This window comes from Pelophylax lessonae, assembly GCF_965119305.1.
Source record: "Pelophylax lessonae genome assembly, chromosome: 2".
Taxonomy (NCBI): Eukaryota; Metazoa; Chordata; class Amphibia; order Anura; family Ranidae; genus Pelophylax; species Pelophylax lessonae.
Genome location: NC_138769.1, coordinates 687,489,260 through 687,514,143, shown reverse-complemented (window position 1 = coordinate 687,514,143; position 24,884 = coordinate 687,489,260). Strand labels below are relative to the sequence as shown.

General features: G+C 41.9%; 1 protein-coding gene across 1 annotated transcript in view; it reads left to right on the top strand.

Moving 5' to 3' along the window:
* Window positions 1–6,684: 6,684 nt before the first annotated feature.
* MTNR1B (melatonin receptor 1B) overlaps window positions 6,685–24,884 on the top strand; it is a 310,225-nt gene continuing 292,025 nt past the window's right edge. Inside the window, exon 1 of the mRNA XM_082245871.1 lies at window positions 6,685–7,023. Coding sequence (XP_082101997.1) covers window positions 6,798–7,023 — 226 coding nt within the window. The 5' untranslated portion in view covers window positions 6,685–6,797. The remainder of the gene's footprint in view (window positions 7,024–24,884) is intronic.

The window sequence follows — 24,884 nt, the reverse complement described above, 5'->3', positions numbered from 1 at the left end:
GTCCTAATAATAAAAGTCAGCAGCTACAGTATGTGTAGCTGCTTACTTTTAATTTTTGGAGGGGGAGGCCATAACACCGCTTTAACCACTTAAGGACTGGGCCTATTTCTGACACTTGTTGTTTACAAGGTAAAATCAGTATTTTTTGCTAGAAAGTTACTTAGAGCTCCCCAATATTATATATACTTTTATAGCAGAGATCCTAGAGAATAAAATGGAGAATGTTGCAATACTTTATGTCACACTGTATTTGTGCAGCGGTCTTACAAACACAATTTTTTGGAAAAAATGCACTTTTTTATGTAAAGTTAGCCCACTTTTTCTTATAACATGAAAGATAATGTTACGCTGAGTAAATAGATACCCAACATGTCATGCTTCAAAACTGCGCACGCTTGTGGAATGGCAACAAACATTGGTACTTAACCACTTTACCGCTGCTCACTAGAGCTCTACTGCGGCAAAGTGGCTCGATAACGTCTGGCGATGTAGACCTACGTCGCCAGACATTCCCCTCTCTAGGCGGCTCGCTTTCACTGTATTCAGTCACAGCGGGAGTTGGGCCAGGGGAGGAGCGGTGGCGATCACCGCTGCTCTTCCCCGATCGTCGGGGAATCGAGTGTGGAGATACGCCCGCTTGTGTAAACAAAGCGGGCGGATCTCCTAAGTGACAGGCAGGGACAGATTACAGGATTCAGCATAGCTGAACATGCGATCTGTCCTTGTGTCACATAGTCCCCTCCCCCCACACAGGTTAGTAAGCACCAGGCATACATTAACCCCTTGATCACCAATAAAAATTAACCCCTTCCCTGCCAGTGTCATTTTTACAGTAACAGTGCATATTTATAGCACTGATTACTTTAGTAATGTCACTGGTACCCCCAAAATTGTCAAAAATGTCAGTCAAGGGTCCGATCTGTCCGCCACAATGTCGCAGTCCCGCAAAAAAAATCGCAGATCGCCGCCATTACTCGTTAAAAAAAAAAAAACACCAAAACGACAGAAATCTTTCCCTTGGTTAGTAAACGCAATAACTTTTGCGCAAACCAATCAAAATACGCTTATTGCGATTTTTTTTACCAAAAATATGTAGCAGAAAACAAATTGGCCAAAAATGATAAAAAATTTTGATTTTTAAATTTTTTTGGGGGGGAATTTCATATAAAAAATGTGAAACATATGGTTATTTTTTCAAAATGTTGCTATTTTTTTGTTAATAGCGCAAAAAGTAAAAATCGCACAGGTGATCAAATACCACCAAAAGAAAGCTCTGTTTGTGGGTAAAAATCTCCATAGGCGACCCTTTAAAAATTTCTACAGGTTACCAGTTTAGAGTTACAGAGGAGGTCCAGGGCTAGAATTCTTGCTCTCGCTCCAACGATTGCGGCGATACCTCACATGTGTAGTTTGAACACAGTTCACATATGTGGACATGACTTGCGTATGAGCTTTACATTTTTTTTTTCTTATTTATATTACCTTTTATTTTTACACTGTTAAAAAAAACGTTGATCACTTTTTTTCCAATTATAAGGAATGTAAACATCCCTTGTAATAGAAATAAGCAGGACAGGTCTTCTTTGATTTGAGCTCTGGGGTCAAAAAGACCTCAAATCTCACATCTACCCTTAAAAGCAAAAATAAAAAATTTCATTTTTTTTCCAGCAAGAAAAAAATGGGCCCTTTAATGCCATTGGGAGGAAGTGACGTATGACGTTGCTCAGGTCCTCCAAGGCCATAGAGCCCTCACTTGACACCCTGCCTGGGATATGGATGGATCGGATCATTTTCCCCACTACCGACAGCTCTGGTAAGCGGGGAAAATGACCAGGAAGCGGCGGGAGGGGGGTGAGCACCTCTCCTGCCACCCATAAAAGTGATCCCATGGCGAATCTGCCGCTGCGACCACTTTTATGTGAAAGAGGACTGCCGGCCGAGTAAGAAAATACTGGGATTATGGCAGCTATCTCCTGCCATAACACCAGTATTTAACGTCAAAGTACCGACGTAAAACTGTGGCGGGCGGTCCGGAAGTGGTAAATTGAATAGGCTAAAGTTAGAAGGTGATTGGCTACCATGCACAGCTGCACCAGATGGTGCACTTTCCAGTTTTAGTAAATCAACCCCACTGTGTCTAGGACTGCAGAGAACTCCCATCATCTCCATAAACGCATGGTGGTCTTTCTTCCGTGTTGCATTGCTTTTTGCATTAGTTTTGCTACTGTACTTTGCAGCCCTTCTTCCCTTCCCAGTAACAATGGGGCAATGACCTCAAACTTGTAGGAGTAAAGTTCATAAGTAATTTTAGAAAGTATAATTTTACTGAAAGAGTGGATGTTTGTAGAGGCAGCAAGCCAGTTAACAGTAAGTGACGTTAAACATGGTCAGGATTAACAGTGATACAGACAAAAATGGGCATATGATGGATCCTTTTCTGGCATCAGTCTCCTATGTTCCTATGACTGCAGAGAACTCCTATCACCTCTATAATGCATGATTGTTGGTCTCCTTTATGGCACTGCTCTTTGCATTTGTATTGCTGTTGCACTTTGAATCCCTCTTTCCCTTGCCAGTAACAATGGGACCATGGCCTCAAACTGGGAGAAGAAACTGTGACGGAACTGACCCACACTGTGCTTGACTGAAATTTAGAGTAATTTTAGAAATTATAAGAAAGTATTATTAAAAAGCATATTTTTACTGAAAAGAGTGGATGATTGTAGAGGCAGTGAGCCGGTTTAAAGTTAAACATGCTCAGAATTACAGACAAAGAATTTAAAGTGGGCATATGATGGATCGTTTTCTGGCATGAGTCTCCTATGTTCCTATGGCTGCAGAGAACTCCCATCATCTCTATAATGCATGACTGTCATTCTCCATTAGGGCATTGCTCTTTGCATTTGTATTAATACTGCACTTTGCAGCCCCCCTTCCCTTACTGCCCTTTGTAGTATTTTAAGTACCAAGCTGGAATCAAGAATTATGGGAATCCTACTGCACTTTGTAGCTCCTAGTAATAGTGGCGCCAGAACCTCAAACTGGCAGATGGAAAGTTCAGGAGTAATGTCAGGAAGTATAATTTTACTGAAACGAGTGGATGCTTGTAGAGGCAGTGAGAAAGTAAGCTGTGAGCAAAGTTAAACATGCTCAGGATTAACACTGTTACAGACAAACATGTAGACAATGGGCATAGGATGGATCCTTTTCTGGCATCAGTCTCCTATGTTCCTATGGCTGCAGAGAACTCCCATCACCTCTATAATACATAACTGTCATTATCCTTTATGGCATTGCTCTTTGCATTTGTATTACTACTGCACTTTGCAGCCCCCCTTCCCTTACTTACCTTTGTAGTATTTTAAGTACCAAGTTGGAATCAAGAATTATGGGTATGCACTTTGCAGCCCCCCTTCCGAGTAATAATGGGGCCATGACCTCAAACTGGCAGAAGGAAAGTTCTTGAGTAAAATTAGGAAGTGTAATGTTACAGAAAGAGTGGATGCTTGTAGAGGCAGTGAGCCAGTTAACAGTAAGCAAAGTTAAACATGCTCAGGATTAACAGTGATACAGACAAACATGTAGACAATGGGTAAAGGTAAAGGATGGATCCTTTTCTGGCATCAGTCTCCTATGTTCCTATGGCTGCAGAGGACTCCCATCACCTCTATAATGCATAACTGTCATTCTCCTTTATGGCATTGCTCTTTGCATTTGTATTACTGCTGCACTTTGCAGCCCCCCTTCCCAGTAATAATGGGGCCAGGACCTCAAACTGGCAGAAGGAAAGTTCTTGAGTAAAATTAGGAAAGAGTGGATGCTTGTAGAGGCAGTGAGCCAGTTAACAGCAAGCAAAGTTAAACATGCTCAGGATAGCAGTGATACAGACAAACATGTAGAAAATGGGCATATGATGGATCCTTTTCTAGCATCAATTTCCTATGTTCCTATGACTGAGGATAACTCCCATCATCTCTATAATGCATGATTGTCATTCTTCTTTATGGCATTGCTCTTTGCATTTGTATTACTACTTAACTTTGCAGCCCCCCTTCCCTTTCTTACCTTTGTAGTATTTTAAGTACCAAGTTGGAATCAAGAATTATGGGTATGCTACTGCACTTTGCAGCTCTCCTTCCCAGTAATTGTGGGGCCATGACCTCAAACTGGCAGAAGGAAAGTTCATGAGTAATGTCAGGAAGTATTTTTTTTTTCTGAAAAGAGTTGATGCTTGTAGAGGCAGTGAGCCAGTTAACAGTATGCAAAGTTAAACACGCTCAGGATTAACAGTGATACAGACAAAAATGTAGAAAATGGGCATATGATGGATCCATTTCTGGCATCAGTCTCCTATGTTCCTATGGCTGCAGAGAACTCCCATCACCTCTATAATACATAACTGTCATTATCCTTTATGGCATTGCTCTTTGCATTTGTATTACTACTGCACTTTGCAGCCCCCCTTCCCTTACTTACCTTTGTAGTATTTTAAGTACCAAGTTGGAATCAAGAATTATGGGTATGCCCTTTGCAGCCCCCCTTCCGAGTAATAATGGGGCCATGACCTCAAACTGGCAGAAGGAAAGTTCTTGAGTAAAATTAGAAAGTGTAATGTTACAGAAAGAGTGGATGCTTGTAGAGGCAGTGAGCCAGTAAACAGCAAGCAAAGCTAAACATGCTCAGGATAAACAGTGATACAGACAAACATGTAGAAAATGGGCATATGATGGATCATTTTCTGGCATCAGTCTCCTATGTTCCTATGGCTGCAGAGAACTCCCATCATCTCTATAATGCATGACTGTCATTCTCCTTTATGGCATTGCTCTTTGCATTTGTATTTCTACTGCACTTTGCAGCCCCTTTTCCCAGTAATAATGGAGCCAGGACCTCAAACTGGCAGAAGGAAAGTTCTTGAGTAAAATTAGGAAAGAGTGGATGCTTGTAGAGGCAGTGAGCCAGTTAACAGCAAGCAAAGTTAAACATGCTCAAGATAAACAGTGATACAGACAAAAATTTAGAAAATGGGCATAGGATGGATCCTTTTCTGGCATCAGTCTCCTATGTTCCTATGGATGCAGAGAACTCTCATCACCTCTATAATGCATGACTGTCATTCTCCTTAATGGCATTGCTCTTTGTATTACTACTGCACTTTGCAGCCCCCTTTCCCTTTCTTACCTTTGTAGTATTTTAAGTACCAAGTTGGAATCAAGAATTATGGGTATGCTACTGCACTTTGCAGCTCTCCTTCCCAGTAATTGTGGGGCCAGGACCTCAAACTGGCAGAAGGAAAGTTCTTGAGTAAAATTAGGAAGTATATTGTTACAGAAAGAGTGGATGCTTGTAAAGGCAGTGAGCCAGTTAACAGTAAGCAAAGTTAAACATGCTCAGGATAACACTGTTACAGACAAAAATGTAGAAAATGGGCATAGGATGGATCTATTTCTGGCATCAGTCTCCTATGTTCCTATGGCTGCAGAGAACTCCCATTACCTCTATAATGCATAACTGTCATTATCCTTTATGGCATTGCTCTTTGCATTTGTATTACTACTGCACTTTGCAGCCCCCCTTCCCTTACTGCCCATTGTAGTATTTTAAGTACCAAGCTGGAATCAAGAATTATGGGTATGCCCTTTGCAGCCCCCCTTCCCAGTAATAATGGGGCCATGACCTCAAACTGGCAGAAGGAAAGTTCTTGAGTGAAATTAGGAAGTGTAATGTTACAGAAAGAGTGGATGCTTGTAGAGGCAGTGTGCCAGTTAACAGCAAGAAAAGTTAAATATCCTCAGGATTAACAATGATACAGACAAAAATGTAGAACATGGGCATATGATGGGTTCTTTTTTGGCATCAGTCTCCTATGTTCCTATGGCTGCAGAGAACTCCCATTACCTCTATAATGCATAACTGTCATTCTCCTTTATGGCATTGCTCTTTGCATTTGTATTTCTACTGCACTTTGCAGCCCCCCTTCCCAGTAATAATTGGGCCAGGACCTCAAACTGGCAGAAGGAAAGTTCTTGAGTAAAATTAGGAAAGAGTGGATGCTTGTAGAGGCAGTGAGCCAGTTAACAGCAAGCAAAGTTAAATATCCTCAGGATTAACAGTGATACAGACAAAAATGTAGAAAATGGGCATATGATGGATTCTTTTCTGGCATCAGTCTCCTATGTTCCTATGGCTGCAGAGAACTCCCATCACCTCTATAATACATAACTGTCATTCTCCTTTATAGCATTGCTCTTTGCATTTGTATTGCTGCTGCACTTTGCAGCCCCCTTTCCCTTTCCATCTTTTAGCAGCTGCCAGCTTACCTTGTGGGACAAAGTTATCCTTGCAGCTAATCCTCCAGGCATAGGAAGGGGGACTGTATAATGTATCAGGCAGCCTTTGCTGTGGACTGGCTCCTGCTCCAGTCACCTCTGTAGTGTGTGACTGTCATTCCCTGCCTTTCTCTGTATGCTCCACATCACATCCCCTCTGCTGTCACATTTAACTCCCCGGTGCCTGCGATCCTGTTGGCTTTCAGCTGACTTCTTTTTTTTTTTATTTATTTATTTTGTTCAATTGCACGTTTTCCTTTTTTCCCAGTTGGGTTTGCACAATAGTCCAGCAACCAGCCCCCTAACTTCACTGGAGTCAGCTGACCACCCCCTCCTCCCTGTCCAATCCCCATTCTTTACCTGTGACCACCCTGGATGCTGGTACCTGTTCTCACACTTGGCATGGTGCAGCAGCAGTGGAAACTTGTCTCTCTGCGACTTATCTGCGTTAAATGTTAGGCACGTGAGATGCGAGGGAAGGCGAGGACAGCGCTAGCCATGCTGCACAATGCGTCCTGGGCGAGGAACAGCTGTACGCTGGAGAAGGGAGAGCCGCTGGAAGGGAGCGCTCCCCGGGCTGCCTGGCTGGTGACTGCGCTGTCCAGCGTGCTGATCTTCACCACCGTGGTGGACATTCTGGGCAGTCTGCTGGTCATCATCTCAGTGCTGAAGAATAGAAAGCTGAGGAATTCAGGTAAGAAGAACACATTTCTGCTCTCCATCTGTCATCCCGAAAATATCCCCGTATTGCACAAGTCACCAGATGCACCACCCTCTTACTAGACTGAACCCTTATTTTACCGTTCCTTTTCCGAAATTCCAGGGATAGCCCCTGCCTATGGAGATTTGTGAAATTAGTGTCCTTAAAAATGGTCCTGATTTTTATTTTTACTTTACAAATATCACTATAAAAATGTGTCTTTTTTCATGTTAGATCTGCCTTTCTCAATCTATTACCATGGAGGAACCCCTGAAATAACTTTCCAGTTTTAGGGTACTCCTTCTAATTTTTATTATGCATTGGTATGAGGCTGAAGAATGCCCAGTATATGTAGTCCTTGGGAAGAATGTCTATTACATCTGTGGTCTTTGTGAAGAATGTCTATTACATTGGTGGTCTTTGGAAAGAATGTCCATTACATTGGTGGTCTTTGGAAAGAATGTCCATTACATTGGTGGCCTTTGGAAAGAATGTCAATTACATTGGTGGTCTTTGGGAAGAATGTCTATCACATTGTTGGTCTTTGGGAAGAATGTCTATCACATTGGTGGTCTTTGGGAAGAATGCCCATTACATTTGTGGTCTTTAGGAAGAATACCCATTACATTTGTGGTCTTTGGGAAGAATGTCCATTACATTGGTGGTCTTAGGAAAGAATATCAATTACATTGGTTGTCTTTGGGAAGAATGTCTATTACATTGGTGGTCTTTGGGAAGAATGTCTATCACATTGGTGGTCTTTGGGAAGAATGTCTATTACATTGGTAATCTTTGGGAAGAATGCTCATTACATTTGTGGTCTTTAGGAAGAATACCCATTACATTTGTGGTCTTTGGGGAGAATGTCCATTACATTCGGGGGTCTTTGAGAAGAATGTCCATTACGTTTGTGGTCTTTAGGAATAATGTCAATTAGGTTTGTGGTCTTTGGGAAGAATGTTCATTACATTTGTGGTCTTTGGGAAGAATGTCAATTACATTGGTGGTCTTTGGGAAGAATGTCAATTACATTGGTGGTCTTTGGGAAGAATGTCTATTACGTTGGTGATCTTTGGGAAGAATGCCCATTACATTTGTGGTTTTTGGGAAGAATGTCTACTACATTGGTAGTCTTTAGGAAGAATGCCCATTCTATTTTTGGTCTTTAGGAAGAATACCCATTACATTTGTGGTTTTTGGGAAGAATGCCCATTACATTTGTGGTCTTTGGGAAGAATGTCTACTAACTTGGTAGTCTTTAGGTAGAATGCCCATTCTATTTGTGGTCTTTAGGAAGAATACCCATTACATTTGTGGTCTTTGGGAAGAATGTCCATTACATTGGTGGACTTTGGGAAGAATGTCAATTATATTGATGATATTTGGAAAGAACGTCCATTAGATTTGTGTACTTTAGGAAGAATACCAATTAGGTTTGTGGTCTTTGGGAAGAATGTTCATTGCATTGGTGGTCTTTGGGAAGAATGTCAATTACATTTGTGGTCTTTGGGAAGAATGTCTATTGCATTTGTGGTTTTTGGGAAGAATGTCCATTACATTTCTGCTCTTTAGTAAGAACGCTCCTCATATTTGTGGTCTTTAGGAAAAATGTTGATTGCATTGGTGGTCTTTTGGAAGAATACCCATCACATTGGAGGTCTTTGGGAATAATTTGTCTTACCATGGTGGCCTTTGGGAATAATTCTCCTTACCATGGTGGCCTTTGGGAAGGATGCTCATTGCATTGGTGCCCTTTGGGAAGAATGCTAATTACATTTGTGGTCTTTGGGAATGAATGCCCAGTACATTGGCGGTCTTCGGGAAGAATCCTCCTTACATTGGTGATATTTGGGAAGAATAGCTATTACATGAGTGGTCTTTGGGAAGAATCATCCTTACATTGGTGGTCTTTGTGAAAAATGTCCATTATATTTGTGTTCTTTAGAAAAAAAAAGTCCATTGCATCTCTGGCCTTTTAGGAAGAATTCCCTATACATGTGTGGTCTTTGGGAAGAATGCCCATTACATTTATGGACTTTAGGAAGAATCCCCATTACATTAGAGGTCTTTGGGAAGAATGATCATTATATTTGTGATTTTTGGGAAGAATGCCCATTACATTGTTTGTCTTTGGAAAGAATGCTCATTACATTTGTGGTCTTTGGGAAGAGTGCTTCTTACACTGGTGGTCTTTGGGAAGACCACCTTCTTTAAGAAATACTTAAAAATATCATTGCTGTTAGTGGTTACTTGAAAGGCAGAAATTTCTCATTGCTCAAGTAACCCCCAGCAACCTTTGAAGCAACCTAAAGACTCTTTGGAACCCTGGTTGAGAAAGGCAGTGTTGAACCAAATCCTTACATTCCATAAACATAACTGCCAACAAACAGTCCATTCCATAACTGTCAACAGTTCTTGTTTTTGGAAATGTTTCAGGAAATGTTATTACATTTATTAAATGGACTGTTAAAACCTCTCTTAACCTTCTAAATGTTAATTTCTTTGAATGCATTCTTCAGCTGACAGCTGGGTTTAGTATCAGTAAGAAGGGTCGGGGTCTGGGGATTCGTCCTGGCTTTTAAAATGGGCATGCTGCATCATACAGCCCTTCCGTCTAGGGCTGCAAGGTTAAATTCTCATCATTACTCAGATTCATTTTGTGTGACCGGACCTTTTATAATGAATGTAGAGAGCTGAATTTAAATGTAATAAGGTTTGAGTATTCCAAAGAAATACAAATTAGAACTGCACTATAGAGAAAACAGGACACTCTTAGGAAATCATACCTTAAATGGATATTTACATTTTACATAAGTTGCACCTGGGCTGTTTGTGTTTGATATTACTTTGCTGTGTGTCTTTTCCTCTAATTATATATATATATATATATATATATATATATATATATATATATATATATATATATATATTATTTTTTTATATATATATATATTATGAGAAATATATATAGATATACTGTATACATTTTTTTATATATTATGCATATATATTTTTTCTGAAATAAATGTACTTATAGGAAACCTGTGCTTAGGGACATTCTCAAGCTTGCCCATCTCGCTTCAGTTCTTTCTGAGACTGACCCACAACCAGCACAAGTATTCAGCAAGTCAGTTTGTAACTCCTCAACTGCAAACTCCTCAACTCAACTAGGTCAATGACTTAGACATTAATGAAGCTGTTGGATTAGCATGACAGCCAGGCAGCTGTCAGTATATAAAGGAGAAGCCTGCAATGGCAGCCGGCGTAATTCTAACAGTACATTTTTTTAGTTTTTTACATTGTTTTTAATGTAAAAAGCAAAGCATCCCAGACCAAGACTTGTATAATGTATAGATTTCAACCCTTCTTGATTTCTAGAGACATCATTAGTAGTTAGACATTCAACTGGATTTCTTCTGCAATGTTGAAGACATTTCATAGCTTATCTAAGCCACTTCTTGAGAAAAATAGGCTTGGCTTGAAGAAGTTATGGATTAATGTCATCAACATTACACAAGAGTCCAGTTAGATAAATGGAAATCGTTACAGACATTTCAAGGAAAATTTTACACTTTAAAAAAGTCCCTTGTTAACGAAACTCACAAACGGCGCTATAAAATATCAGTTATTCATCATGAAAGATTTGATTCCCATCATATAGGTGTGTTGTCTTAGAAGCCATTTCCTAAAGATGAATGGTAATATTTAATGGGAATATCAACTCTGGAAGTTTTGCCTATCATTAAAACTTCTCTTCCATTTATCACTATAAATGGGGGAAAAAACATTAAAATCGATTTCTTTGGTAGATTGTATACTTCCTTGTTGGATTGTATAGTTCTTTGGTATATTTCTTTTGGTATATTTTATTGTTCATACAGACTTTTTTGCCCATTTTACTGCTGAAAACTTTTCTTCCACCCTAAAGTTGAGATAATCTGTTATTTTCAGTGAAGGAAAGAAGTTTTTATTTTTCATTGCCCCATTTTTTTCACTTTATGTTACTTTTATGTGCTGTTCTTTGAAAGTAACCATGTCAGGGGATATGTAAAGAAACTTCAGATTGCTGCACTCCGCAAAGTTGTAGTTTATTCATAACCATAAAAAGTACGTATACAGGCAAAAAAACGGCACAGGGGTGCAGACGAATCAATGCGTTTCGTGCACGTTTAGCACTTACTCATGACTCGTGGGTCGTAAGTGAGCACTAAACTAGGGTTGCACAGTGGTGTAGTGGTTAGCACTTTCACCTAGCAGCAAGAGGGTCACTGGTTCAAATCCCAACCATGACACTACCTGCCTGGAGTTTGCATGTTCTCCCTGTGCCTGCGTGGGTTTCCTCTGGGTACTCCAGTTTCCTTCCACACTCCAAAGGCATGCTGGTAGGTTAATAAGATCCTGTATAAAATTGGCCCTACTGTGTCTGTATGTGAATTAGGGACCTTAGATTGTAAGCTAGGGACTGATGTCAATGTGCAATGTATATGTAAAGCGCTGTGTAAATTGACAGCGCTATATAAGTGCCTGGAATAAATAAAAATAAACTAGTGCAAAGCGCTTCAACTCCTCTGCACCCACTGTGCTGTTTTTTTTGCCTGTATATGTGCTTTTATATGGTTGTCAATGGACTACAACTTTTCAGAGTGCAGCCATCCAAAGTTTCTTTACATATCATGGATTTCAGCTGATGAGCTGGTCATTGCACCCAATGGAATGGGAATAGTGTAATGGACTAGGTAACAGACCAACCAGGAGCAGCGTCCACTTGTTTGTTTGTATGTTCAGAATAAAACTTTAATGAACTGCAGAAAAACGGGGACAATTTGAATAGTTTTGCTTTCCATTTAAGTTTTAGACTTCCGTGTTTCAAGTTAAAATTAAAAGAGAAACATCATTAAAATGTGAAATATAATCCTAATTACCAAATATGTCACATTTTGGGACTTATTAAGTCCTGTATCTCAGGGATGGTACAGGACAGTATGGTGTATACATCAGTCTGGCAAAGTGTCACTGGAAATTACTTTGTGGAAAGTTGTCACCTGACAACCAAGGTAAGCCCCAGGTACTGGAAAATATATCAGTGATACTTGCCTCTGGAAATAACATTGCTTTTGAACACTATGAAGCTATTTTGTTTTTTAGTTTACTTTTAATTATTGAATTCACAAAGTCCAGTGTAATTTTTAAGTTGTGAAAATAATATACAAAAAACAGTTTAGTAAGTGTGGAATGATAGGGCTGAAGTTTGCTCTGATCATCATCAGCAGTTGATTGCCCTGAGAAATTATTTTATAATGTTGGCTTGCTGATACTCTGGTTTAGCCACAGGCTTAGTAAAGTATCCTGCTGATGTAGTGACCCATTATACTTAAACTGGATACACACTATCCAACTTTTGTGGTTAGATTTCCTTCAGATTTACCTTTTCTATGTAATGCAAGGGCCTGCCGGATTGCATACAAATTGAAAGTGTTTAGGTTTGACCTCATATTATATGGTTTTGGTAAGTCTAAAGGAAAAAGATTTCAGAAAATATATGTATGGTGCGTATGGCCCATTAGTGAGATTTGGAGGATCAACATGACAGACAGACAACCAGCACTTACGGTTCAGAAACAGGACCACAGTTATCTCTGTAAGTTTTGAGTTCCCTTTAACTAACACTCGGTGTTTGGCACTTCCCCAGAATCCATGCAGAGTGAAGTTTGTTAATTAAGGATCTGATGCTGAAATGGTTGCTTAGAGTATTGAATCACTAAATATTCTAACTGGAGAATTGATGAGGTATACTAATTAGTGGAAGTGATACATCAGAATTTTGGGTCAAGTATAGAGGCTTCAGGGGGTACAGTGGCTTAGTGATTAGAACTTGGGCCTTGCAGCTCTGGGGTTCTTGGTTTAAATCTTAGCTAGAACCCTATCTGCATGGAGTTTGCACATTCTCCTTATGCTTGCATGGGTTTCCTCCGGGTGCTCTGATTTCCTCCCACACTCCAAAGACATGCTAATAGGTTAATTAGCTTCTGTCCAAATAGGCTCTAGTATGTGCATGCAAATTGGCTATGCACGTCTTATCACATTCCTAAGCTGAGCAATTGGGGAGGGTCTTGGGAAGTCCTGATGATCTAATTTATGAAAAGTTTACCAAGATAATTCCATGGAAAGAAGGCTTTAGAATATATCAGACATGGTGCCCAGAAAATTGACATAGATTTGGATATGACTAAGCAGATATATGTATATACATACAGTATACAGGCTGTAGTAATGTTGCTCATCAGGAGCTATGGAGCTACTATGTGTTTAAACTAAGCTAGGCAGCTGGTGACTGTTTTGGCTTTTAAACAGCTTCAATAAAAAGGGCTGGCAATGCTTTGACTTGTAGTTCCAATGCAGATATAAAAGCAGCTTTGTAGACATATTCAGTAAACAGCAGCTAGAATTTTATTTACTTAAGCCAGGCAGTAAAAAAGAGAATGTGCTATGGATACAGCATATTGAATAATAATAGTAGACCTCTATTACTAGTATATCAGAGAGTGTATGGGTTCCTATAAAGGCATGCTTTGCGTATTCCTCGTCTCATAACTATCATATTGAATGTGTCTAGCTGGACTGAATGAAGGAACCTCCTGCCCCAAGCTGCAATTTCATTCTCCATAAATGGATGTTGATTGGTTTATGTCCAGCTGGCCAATGGGGACCCTGGGAAATGTGTCATTTGCATGTGTTGTAATCACCAGTCAAGTCACACACAGCTATAGCAAGTTGAAAAAAAGCTATATAATGTACATAATGTTAGTGCTCACAGTTCTGAATGTAAAAGTCCCTTCCACCTGTACTTTGGTTTTGCATTCCACTGCTCTAAATCAGGGGTCTCCAAACTATGATTCAAGGGCCACATCTGGCCCTCCACAAGATTTTTCCCAGCCCAAAGCATCTCTGATGTGATGAGGTGCTTCTCATATGATGTGGGGGACTTTGATGTGGATGGGGACCCTGATTTGAGAGGGGGTCTTGATGTGACAGGGGGTACTCTAATGTTAAGGGGGACTTCTGATTGGGGGGCTTATAATGTGAAAAGGGGGACTCTGATGTGGATGGGGACCCTGATTTGAGGGGGGCTCTTGATGTGACAGGGGGTACTCTGATGTAAAGGGGGCTTCTAATGGGAAAAGGGGGACTCTGATGTGGATGGGGACCCTTATTTGAGGAGGGCTCTTGATGTGACAAGGGGTATGCTGATGTAAAGGGGGGCTTCTGATTGGGGGGGCTTCTAATGGTAAAAGGGGGACTTTGATGTGGATGGGGACCCTGATTTGAGGGGGGCTCTTGATGTGACAGGGGGTACTCTGATGTAAAGGGGGGCTTCTGATTGGGGGGCTTATAATGTGAAAAGGGGGACTCTGATGTGTATGGGGACCCTGATTTGAGGAGGGCTCTTGATGTGACAGGGGGAACTCTGATGTAAAGGGGAGTTTCTGATTGGGGGGACTTCTAATGTGAAAAGGGAGACTCTGATGTGAATGGGGACCCTGATTTGAGGAGGGGCTCTTGATGTGATTTTGGGACTCTGATGTAAAGGGGGGCTTCTAAATTGGGGGACTCTTTTGTGAAGGGGGGGGGCTGTGATAGGAAACAGGGCTCTGATATGACGGGGAGCTTCTGCTGTGAAAAGAAGGGCAGAATGTGATGGGGGGGGGCTTCTGATGTGAAATGGGGAGGGGGGTGCGTTTTTTCATCCTGCAAACATTTGTAAAAACTACAATATGGCTCCCCTACTTATAAGATTTGAGACCCCTGCTTTATGTTATGCCCCTGCTCTAGATATTATATAATTCTAAAAAATATAATTGTATAATATTAATTTAGATACAGAACATTACTGGTCCTATTAGGCAATAGGAGGCATTAAAAGGACCATTGGTACCTTTCCCTTATAGGCTTATTGGACAGAAAGATGTGAATTGGATCCACCACCCCCCCAATCTTTATATCACCTTTAAAATATCTTTTAATAATCTGCTGAAACATTTCATCCTTCAAATGACACTAAAGTAGACAAAGTTTCTGTGTTGTAGAATACAAACACTGCAGGAGTTGCTTTTACTTTAATAGTCATGCTGTCATTGCTGAGTAATTAGGAATGAAAAATATCAGCATAGTTTAAATAAAATAAAAAAGGACATCTGCACAAAAGAAGGTACTTATATTTTATTTGAAATGTATTTTGTGCTGGTGGCTGCTCTCTTCGTTGAAATCTGAAGTCCTCTTCCCCTCCCCCCGCAGCTGTAATTTTCTGGAGTTTCAGGGGTTAATAGGATGGTATGGATCTGTCACAGGCAGTCGCCAAAAAGGCTGACTATGCCTGCCCTTTCCACCCCCCCCCCCTTTCTCTATTCATAGAAGCTGTACTATAGCTTCCATCAATGAAAAAAACTCTATGAATGGAGGACAGGTGGGTGCATGATAAGCCTGTCTCCTCCATTCATAGAGCACTGTTCATTAGTGGAAGCTATAGTACAGCTTCTATGAATTGAGAAGGGGGGGGGGATCGTAACTCTTGACTAAAGCCTGTGACAGGTCCAGCTGATCATATTAATATTGACAGCCCCTCCAATACCCCCGCAGCTGTAATTTTCCAGTGATGCGGGGCTATTGGATGGGGCTGTCAGAGAACTTTGGATCTAAGCCAGCAGTACAAGGGACACCTGTCATTCAATGTAAGTAACATCCCTTGTGCTCATTAAAAAAAAAAAGCAGAAAAAACTAAACTAAGGCTTTAAATGTATTTGCTGGAAGATGCATAGACTTGGAACTGTGTGTCTGAGCACAATGGGAAATGATGCAACATGGCACCAAGAGTAATGACAAATATACCATTTTAAGTAGAGCTGATCACATATCATTATTTTGAACAATATGAAAGTTTGGTCTTAAATTGCTCGAACTATGAGGTTTACTTGTGTATTTACCCCTATGCTGCATTTTCTTTACTTTGAGTATAAATCTTCAGCTTGAGCCAATGGTGGTTAGAGGTCATTTGATGCCTGGCACCTTCTGCCTTTCAACTACAAAACTTCACATGCTGTGCTTGACTGTAAGATTTTGGGGGACATTGACTACTGACACTCCAGCTGCAGAAAAATGAAAATTGAAGCGCCACACCACTACTAAGAGGCAATACAACTTTATTCCGATAAAAGTCAGAGGAACAATCCAAAGAGTAGCCATTAGCCAACACAAACCGGCTGCTGGCAAGGCCTGTGCTTGTAATGACACGGGAAGAAATAACATTAAAGGTCAAGTTCACTTCTAGTCCATTCACATTGTGTTTAATCAAGCCCTGATGAAGGGGGGTTTATGAACCTCTGAAAGACATTGGATTGTCTCCCTGACTTTTATTTGTATAAAGTTGTATCTGGACCTCTTAGCAATGGTTTGATGCTTCAATTTTCATTTTTCAAACATTACACAACCAGCCAAGAAGATCATGGAGACCCTCTAAGAGTGTAGAAGCTGCCTGCCTGGGGACCAAATTATTTACATCAACATCATTACTTCAAAACGTTTGTTAAAAAAAAAAATAAGATCCTGTTCCCGTAAATCATGTTATACAGCACAGTGCCCACCATATCACCTAAAAAACCTGGCTGATCCTGCCTGGTTCTGCCCTCCCCCCTGTAAACTGACCACAGTATATCATGGCTGCTGAGCCCTGACACCGTGGTCAGTTTACGTACCTCCATCATCCGCAGCCCTGCTCTCTGTGCTCCTTTCCTCTCTCCCTCCCTGCCTGACTGCTCGCGTCAGTGCCATCCCCCTTCCCTCCTGCTGCTCTCATATCTAATATAAAATCATCCCATCCCTCTGTGATATAACAATAAGTATCCCTGTGTCTGTGTTATAGAAAAAATATACCGCTCGGTACCTATATCAGTGCGGCTCCCGGCGATCACGTGACCGCTCGGCTCTCTCTCTCCTCCCTGGCTGATGTCAGCGACAGTGCTTTGCCCCACCCACTGGAGCTGCCAGCCGGCAGCTGGCTGTAAACCTTTTTCAAGCTTTAAGTGCGCCTGTCACTTCCATCAGCAGAGCGCATGCTCGGTAATGCGTTACATCATTTCCGGTGATGCCAGACCCGCCGCTGTGGTCCACCTGCATTCCAGCCCTCCATCCTGTTCCAGTTATACACTGAGCTGACAATCGGCATTGCAGGAGACCAGGCAGGATGGATCGCTCTCAGCAGCATTCCAGCAAGCACAGAGACTTCCCACACAGGACTCCCTGATGTGCCTTACTTCTACGGCTGCTACTTCATCCCTTTAAAACTGAACACATATTAATTACACAGGTTCTGTGGCTGAGTTATAATTAAATTCACTTAGTGCCTTTTCTGCGTTAAATTTGCTCCAGAACCTGTGTAATAAATATGTGTTCTGTTTTAAAGGGATGAGGTGGCAACCCTACTTACTTCGCTTACCCAGATGTAGGTGCTTTTATTCATTGTTTTAATAAATGTTACACAGTTTTACTTGAAGTGGAACTCCACCCAAAAGGGGAAAATCCACTTTAAGGATTCACCCCCCGCTCCTCTAGCACAATTGGCACTTTTGAGGAGTGAGCGATTTTGACAGGTACCTGCTTCCCACTTCCATTCCGAGGACTGCGGCGCTGGCCAACAGAAGTTCTCCTTCTCCCCTCCCCCTGCAGTGTTCTGGGACACTAAGGGGTCCAAGAAGACTGCATCCACAATGCACAATGCGCAGCGCGACTCGCGCATGTGCAGTGGGCACCTGGCTGTAAAGCTGCAAGCTGTCACAGCCGGGTGCCCATAGTGAAGATTTTGGCTGTTTTTTAAAAGTCAGCAGCTGCACTTTTTGTAGCTGCTGACTTTTATTTTTTTGATAGGTGGCTGGAACTCCTCTTTGGGAGGTGCCTCTGCTTCTGTCTTTTAACCACTTCCCGCCCGTCATATAGCTTCGAGGCGCACAGAGTGTGTCACTCTTACACACTGCATTTCTGATTCCGGTAAAGAGTCTATGATGTAGGCTCTTTACCAGGTGATCAGATGTGTCCAATAATAGCTGGTTACATAGTAAATAGGAAGTGCCATTGATCGGCTTTCCTCAGTTCGCGCCTGACAGATGCGAGTAGAGGAGAGCTGATCAGCAGTTCTTCTGACGGGGGGGTCTGTGCTGGAAATCAGAGTATTGATTACCAGCGTAGACCCTTGGGGGATACCACTAGAGCCACCAGGGATTGCCCACCCATGGCCACCAGGGATGCCCACACATGGCCACCAGGGATGCCCACCCATGCCATCAGGGATGCCAATCAGTGCTCAGGGAGCCTGTCAGTGCCCTCCTCATCAGTGCTGCCCATCATTGCCCTCTATCAGTGCCACCCACCGGTGCCCATCATTGCCATCTATCAGTGCCACCCACCAATGCCCATCATTGCCCATCAGCGCCGCCTATCAGTGCCCATCAGTGCCGCCTATTAGTGCCCATAAGGGCCACCTATCAGTGCCCATCAGTGCCACCTATCAGTGCCCACCAATGCTGCATATCAGTGCTACCTATCAGTGCCACATATCAGTGCCCATCAGTGCTGCATATTAGTGCCACCTATTAGTGCCCATCAGTGCTGCATATTAGTGCCTCATCATCAAAGCCACCCCTTCAGTGCCTGCCTCCTCATCAGTGCAGGAAAAAACATATTTATTTACAAAATTTTATAACATAAACAAAAAACTTTTTTTTTTTCAAACTTTTTGGTCTTTTTTTATTTGTTTAGCAAAAAAGAAAAAAACCTTGCAGTGATCAAATACCACCAAAGGAAAGCTCTATTTGTGGGGAAAAAATGACGTAAATTTGGTTTAGGTACAGTGATGCATGACCCCGCAATTGTAATTCAAAATGCAACAGTGCTAAAAGCTGAAAATTGGTCTGGGCAGGAAAGGGGTGAAAGTGCCCGGTATTGAGGTGGTTAAAGTTTAATAATGCCCTTGCTATAGGTGTAGGCCATTTACATACCTTATGAAGCCTGACTGGAATACTCCCAGAACATTGCTAAGTACTCCCAGGATATACTAAGTGAGGCCTAGTTGTCACTCCTCACCTCCACCATCACAGGAGTGAGATCTCAGATGCTGAGGTCAGAGCTTCTGTATCTGGGAAGGGAAAGGACACGTGAGGGGGTTTGAATCGGAGAAAGAGCTCTCCTGTGATGGTGGAGGTGAGCAGTAACGACTAGGCCTCACTTAGCAATGTCCTGGGAGTACTTAGCAACATCCTGGGAGTATTCCAGTCAGGCTTCGTAAGGTATGTAAATGGCCTACACCTATAGCAAGGTTATTATTCATCTTTAGTCAGAGCTGCACAGTTTGTTTTTTTCTAAAAACATCCCTTACATGCATAGGCTGGTTTTTTGTAAAGGTGAAACTATCCTTTTAAAAGTCGTTTTTTACATTTATTTTAAATTACAAAACTGGATTAAATGGTGTTTTTACTATTTGCCTGGAGTTATATCTTAACCACTTACCGACCAACCGCCGCATATATACTGAGGCAGGCTCACTCGGCTGCGTGAATCGCCGGTTCGCCGGAGCACTCCTGGGGGCGAGCACATGCTGCCAGTGGCACACGCCCATCCCCGCTACTCAGTGGGGATACCGATTCACGGGACCGGCGGCTACTATTGCCACCGGGCACCTGAATCCGCTCTCCGCTGAGAGAGAAGGACGATCAGCTGTTGTAAACACAGCAGACCGTTGTTCTTTCTGAAATTATCACAGAGCGCCTGTGATCCTTCTATACAGGATCACAGGTCTCTGTGTTCATTTCACAAGCTCATCCCCCATACATTTAGAAAACACTCCCCTAAGCTCACACTTACCCTTTGATCACCCCTGGGTTAACCCCTTCCCTACCAGTGTCATTATTACAGTAACAGTGCCTATTTTTAGCACTGATTACTGTAGTAATGTCACTGGTCCCCCCCAAAAGTGTCAAAAATGTCAGTTAGGGGTCCAATCTGTCCATCGCAATGTCACAGTCCCGCTAAAAAGCGAAAGATCACCGCCATTACTAGTAATAAAAAAATTTTAAAAAATGACATAAATCTTTCCCCTATTTTGTAGACGCAAACCAATCAAAATACGCTTATTGGGATTTTTTTTACCAAAAATATGTAGCAGAATACAAATTGGTCTAGAGGGATGAAAAAAATTGATCTTTAATTTTTTTGGGGGGGAATGGTATATAGCAGAAAGTGAAAAATATTCTGTTTTTGTTTTTTCAGAATTGTTGCTTTTTTTGTTTCATAGCACAAAATTTTAAATCCCACAGGGTGTCAAATACCACCAAAAGAAAGCTCTTTTTGTGGGAAAAAAAGGATATCAATTTTATTCAGGTACAGCGTTGCACAACCACGCAATTGTCCGATAAAGTAACTCAAAATATGGCCTGGTCATTAAGGGGGCAAATCCTTCCAGTCCAGAGGTAATTAAAATGACAAGTTCTTCTATTCCATAGGAATTGTTTTCCAGCTAACAGGTCAGGGTCATCGCTGTTCTTCTACAAGTATAAGGATACCATGGTTTGTATCTATATATAGAATCATACTTATAATGCGCGTCTAATAATAAACACAGCCTTCGAGTATTCCCCATTTCTATTCTCTAGGCAACTCATGCAAACAAAAATAAGGTTTTACTATCCAGGCATCCACAAACCGATGCTCTCAGTATGCTAATACAATAATCAGCCAGAATGTGATGTGAATATGTATACATAAAACCTCTTGTGATATTTAACAAGCAGCATGAAATCTATTAATAGAAAGTCAAGTGCATTATAAGTGATCTACAGCAATAGTGATGATTAACAGACAGAGCAGCTGGCAGCCTGAGTATGAAGGGAGTGAATAGAGGGGTCGAGCGCAGAGCTCCGAAGGGTTATCTGGTTTATTTAATCAGGATTAGTGTTGAGCGAACACGGACTGTATTATTCGTGTTCGTACCGAATAATTGGATTTTTTGTACCCGAACACGGACACGGACACTTTACTGTATGTTCGGGTAAAAATCCGTGTTCGGTCGTTTTATTTCCGGGTTTTGCATGCTTTGGCGCTCTTTTCATGGCGGGCTTTCAACAGCCAATCAACAATCGTTTAACTGGTGTGCCTTAAGCCATCCCAGCCATGCCTGCAAATGTCTCAGTAGCTGTGATTGGCCGTCTGAAGCATGTGACCAAGTCTTTATAAGTTCGAGGCAGCCGCAGCGGCGTCATTATGCTGCTTAGATTCAGGGACAGAGCACACATCAACGTGCTGGCTGCTGATTAGGGAAAGATAGGCAGGAAAAAACCATTTGTGTCCGGATAGAATTGAGGGACAGGTCGGAGTGTTTAGGCAGGGCGAGTTGTAGGCATTTTAGGGATAGAGTCTGCTGAATTATATAGGGTCAGTGTCTTCTACAAACTACAATCGATATTGCTGTGTGGGGGGTGGGGTCTGCACTCAATCCTGATCTACGATCTCTTCTCAATCCTGTTAGGGACAGAGTCTGCTGAATTTTAGGGAAACTGTGTTCTACAAACTACAATCGATATTGCTGTGTGGTGTGGGATTGGAGATAGGCAGGTGTCAGTGATCCACATCCATTTTTCTGTGTGTAAGCTGCAGTGAACACAATCTTTTTGGGCTGCAGTGAACACAATCTTTTTGGGCTGCAGTGAACACAATCTTTTTGGGCTGCAGTGAACACAATCTTTTTGGGCTGCAGTGAACACAATCTTTTTGGGCTGCAGTGAACACAATCTTTTTGGGGTGCAGTGAACAAAATCTTTTTGGGGTGCAGTGAACACAATCCTTTTTGGTGTGCAGTGAACACAATCTTTGTGGGGTGCAGTGAACAAAATCCTTTGTGGGGTGCAGTGAACACAATCTTTTTGGGGTGCAGTGAACAAAATCCTTTTTGGGGTGCAGTGAACAACATCCTTTTTGGGGTGCAGTGAACACAATCTTTTTGGGGTGCAGTGAACAAAATCCTTTGTGGGGTGCAGTGAACACAATCTTTTTGGGGTGCAGTGAACACAATCTTTTTGGGGTGGAGTGAACAACATCCTTTTTGGGGTGCAGTGAACAAAATCCTTTTTGGGGTGCAGTGAACAAAATCATTTTTGGGGTGCAGTGAACACAATCTTTTTGGGGTGCAGTGAACACAATCTTTGTGGGGTGCAGTGAACACAATCTTTTTGGGGTGGAGTGAACAACATCCTTTTTGGGGTGCAGTGAACAACATCCTTTTTGGGGTGCAGTGAACACAATCTTTTTGGGGTGCAGTGAACACAATCTTTGTGGGGTACAGTGAACAGAATCTTTGTGGGGTGCAGTGAACACAATCTTTGGGGGGTACAGTGAACACAATCTTTGTGAGGTGCAGTGAACACAATCTTTGTGGGGTGCAGTGAACACAATCATTGTGGGGTGCAGTGAACTCAATCTTTGTGGGGTACAGTGAACACAATCTCATACTGAAGGTTTGAGGGTGCTGCCTGTTCCATACTCCCCCTACTCCTCATCTAGCCTTTTAGGGGTACAAACAATAGTAATTGGGGCCTAGTGTGGTTGTGTACGTGTGATATACATACACTTTTTTGGGATCATATTTTCTATTCCGCTATTTAATCAAAAACCTTTGGGGATCAGTTAAATTGGGGGATAGTCTGTGTTGGTACGTGTGAGAGAGATCCACCTTTCCAAGTTGTTGGGGTTCATCTCATACTTCTGAAGGTTTGAGGGTGCTGCCTGTTCCATACTCCCCCTACTCCTAGCCTTTTAGGGGTACAAACAATAGTAATTGGGGCCTAGTGTGGTTGTGTACGTGTGATATACATACACTTTTTTGGGATCATATTTTCTATTCCGCTATTTAATCAAAAACCTTTGGGGATCAGTTAAATTGGGGGATAGTCTGTGTTGGTACGTGTGAGAGAGATCCACCTTTCCAAGTTGTTGAGGTTCATCTCATACTTCTGAAGGTTTGAGGGTGCTGCCTGTTCCATACTCCCCCTACTCCTAGCCTTTTAGGGGTACAAACAATAGTAATTGGGGCCTAGTGTGGTTGTGTACGTGTGATATACATACACTTTTTTGGGATCATATTTTCTATTCCGCTATTTAATCAAAAACCTCTGGGGATCAGTTAAATTGGGGGATAGTCTGTGTTGGTACGTGTGAGAGAGATCCACCTTTCCAAGTTGTTGGGGTTCATCTCATACTTCTGAAGGTTTGAGGGTGCTGCCTGTTCCATACTCCCCCTACTCCTAGCCTTTTAGGGGTACAAACAATAGTAATTGGGGCCTAGTGTGGTTGTGTACGTGTGATATACATACACTTTTTTGGGATCATATTTTCTATTCCGCTATTTAATCAAAAACCTTTGGGGATCAGTTAAATTGGGGGATAGTCTGTGTTGGTACGTGTGAGAGAGATCCACCTTTCCAAGTTGTTGGGGTTCATCTCATACTTCTGAAGGTTTGAGGGTGCTGCCTGTTCCATACTCCCCCTACTCCTAGCCTTTTAGGGGTACAAACAATAGTAATTGGGGCCTAGTGTGGTTGTGTACGTGTGATATACATACACTTTTTTTGGATCATATTTTCTATTCCGCTATTTAATCAAAAACCTTTGGGGATCAGTTAAATTGGGGGATAGTCTGTGTTGGTACGTGTGAGAGAGATCCACCTTTCCAAGTTGTTGGGGTTCATCTCATACTTCTGAAGGTTTGAGGGTGCTGCCTGTTCCATACTCCCCCTACTCCTAGCCTTTTAGGGGTACAAACAATAGTAATTGGGGCCTAGTGTGGTTGTGTACGTGTGATATACATACACTTTTTTGGGATCATATTTTCTATTCCGCTATTTAATCAAAAACCTTTGGGGATCAGTTAAATTGGGGGATAGTCTGTGTTGGTACGTGTGAGAGAGATCCACCTTTCCAAGTTGTTGGGGTTCATCTCATACTTCTGAAGGTTTGAGGGTGCTGCCTGTTCCATACCCCCCCTACTCCTCATCTAGCCTTTTAGGGGTACAAACAATAGTAATTGGGGCCTAGTGTGGTTGTGTACGTGTGATATACATACACTTTTTTTGGATCATATTTTCTATTCCGCTATTTAATCAAAAACCTTTGGGGATCAGTTAAATTGGGGGATAGTCTGTGTCGGTACGTGTGAGAGAGATCCACCTTTCCAAGTTGTTGGGGTTCATCTCATACTTCTGAAGGTTTGAGGGTGCTGCCTGTTCCATACTCCCCCTACTCCTCATCTAGCCTTTTAGGGGTACAAACAATAGTAATTGGGGCCTAGTGTGGTTGTGTACGTGTGATATACATACACTTTTTTTGGATCATATTTTCTATTCCGCTATTTAATCAAAAACCTTTGGGGATCAGTTAAATTGGGGGATAGTCTGTGTTGGTACGTGTGAGAGAGATCCACCTTTCCAAGTTGTTGGGGTTCATCTCATACTTCTGAAGGTTTGAGGGTGCTGCCTGTTCCATACTCCCCCTACTCCTCATCTAGCCTTTTAGGGGTACAAACAATAGTAATTGGGGCCCAGTGTGGTTGTGTACGTGTGATATACATACACTTTTTTGGGATCATATTTTCTATTCCGCTATTTAATCAAAAACCTTTGGGGATCAGTTAAATTGGGGGATAGTCTGTGTTGGTACGTGTGAGAGAGATCCACCTTTCCAAGTTGTTGGGGTTCATCTCATACTTCTGAAGGTTTGAGGGTGCTGCCTGTTCCATACCCCCCCTACTCCTCATCTAGCCTTTTAGG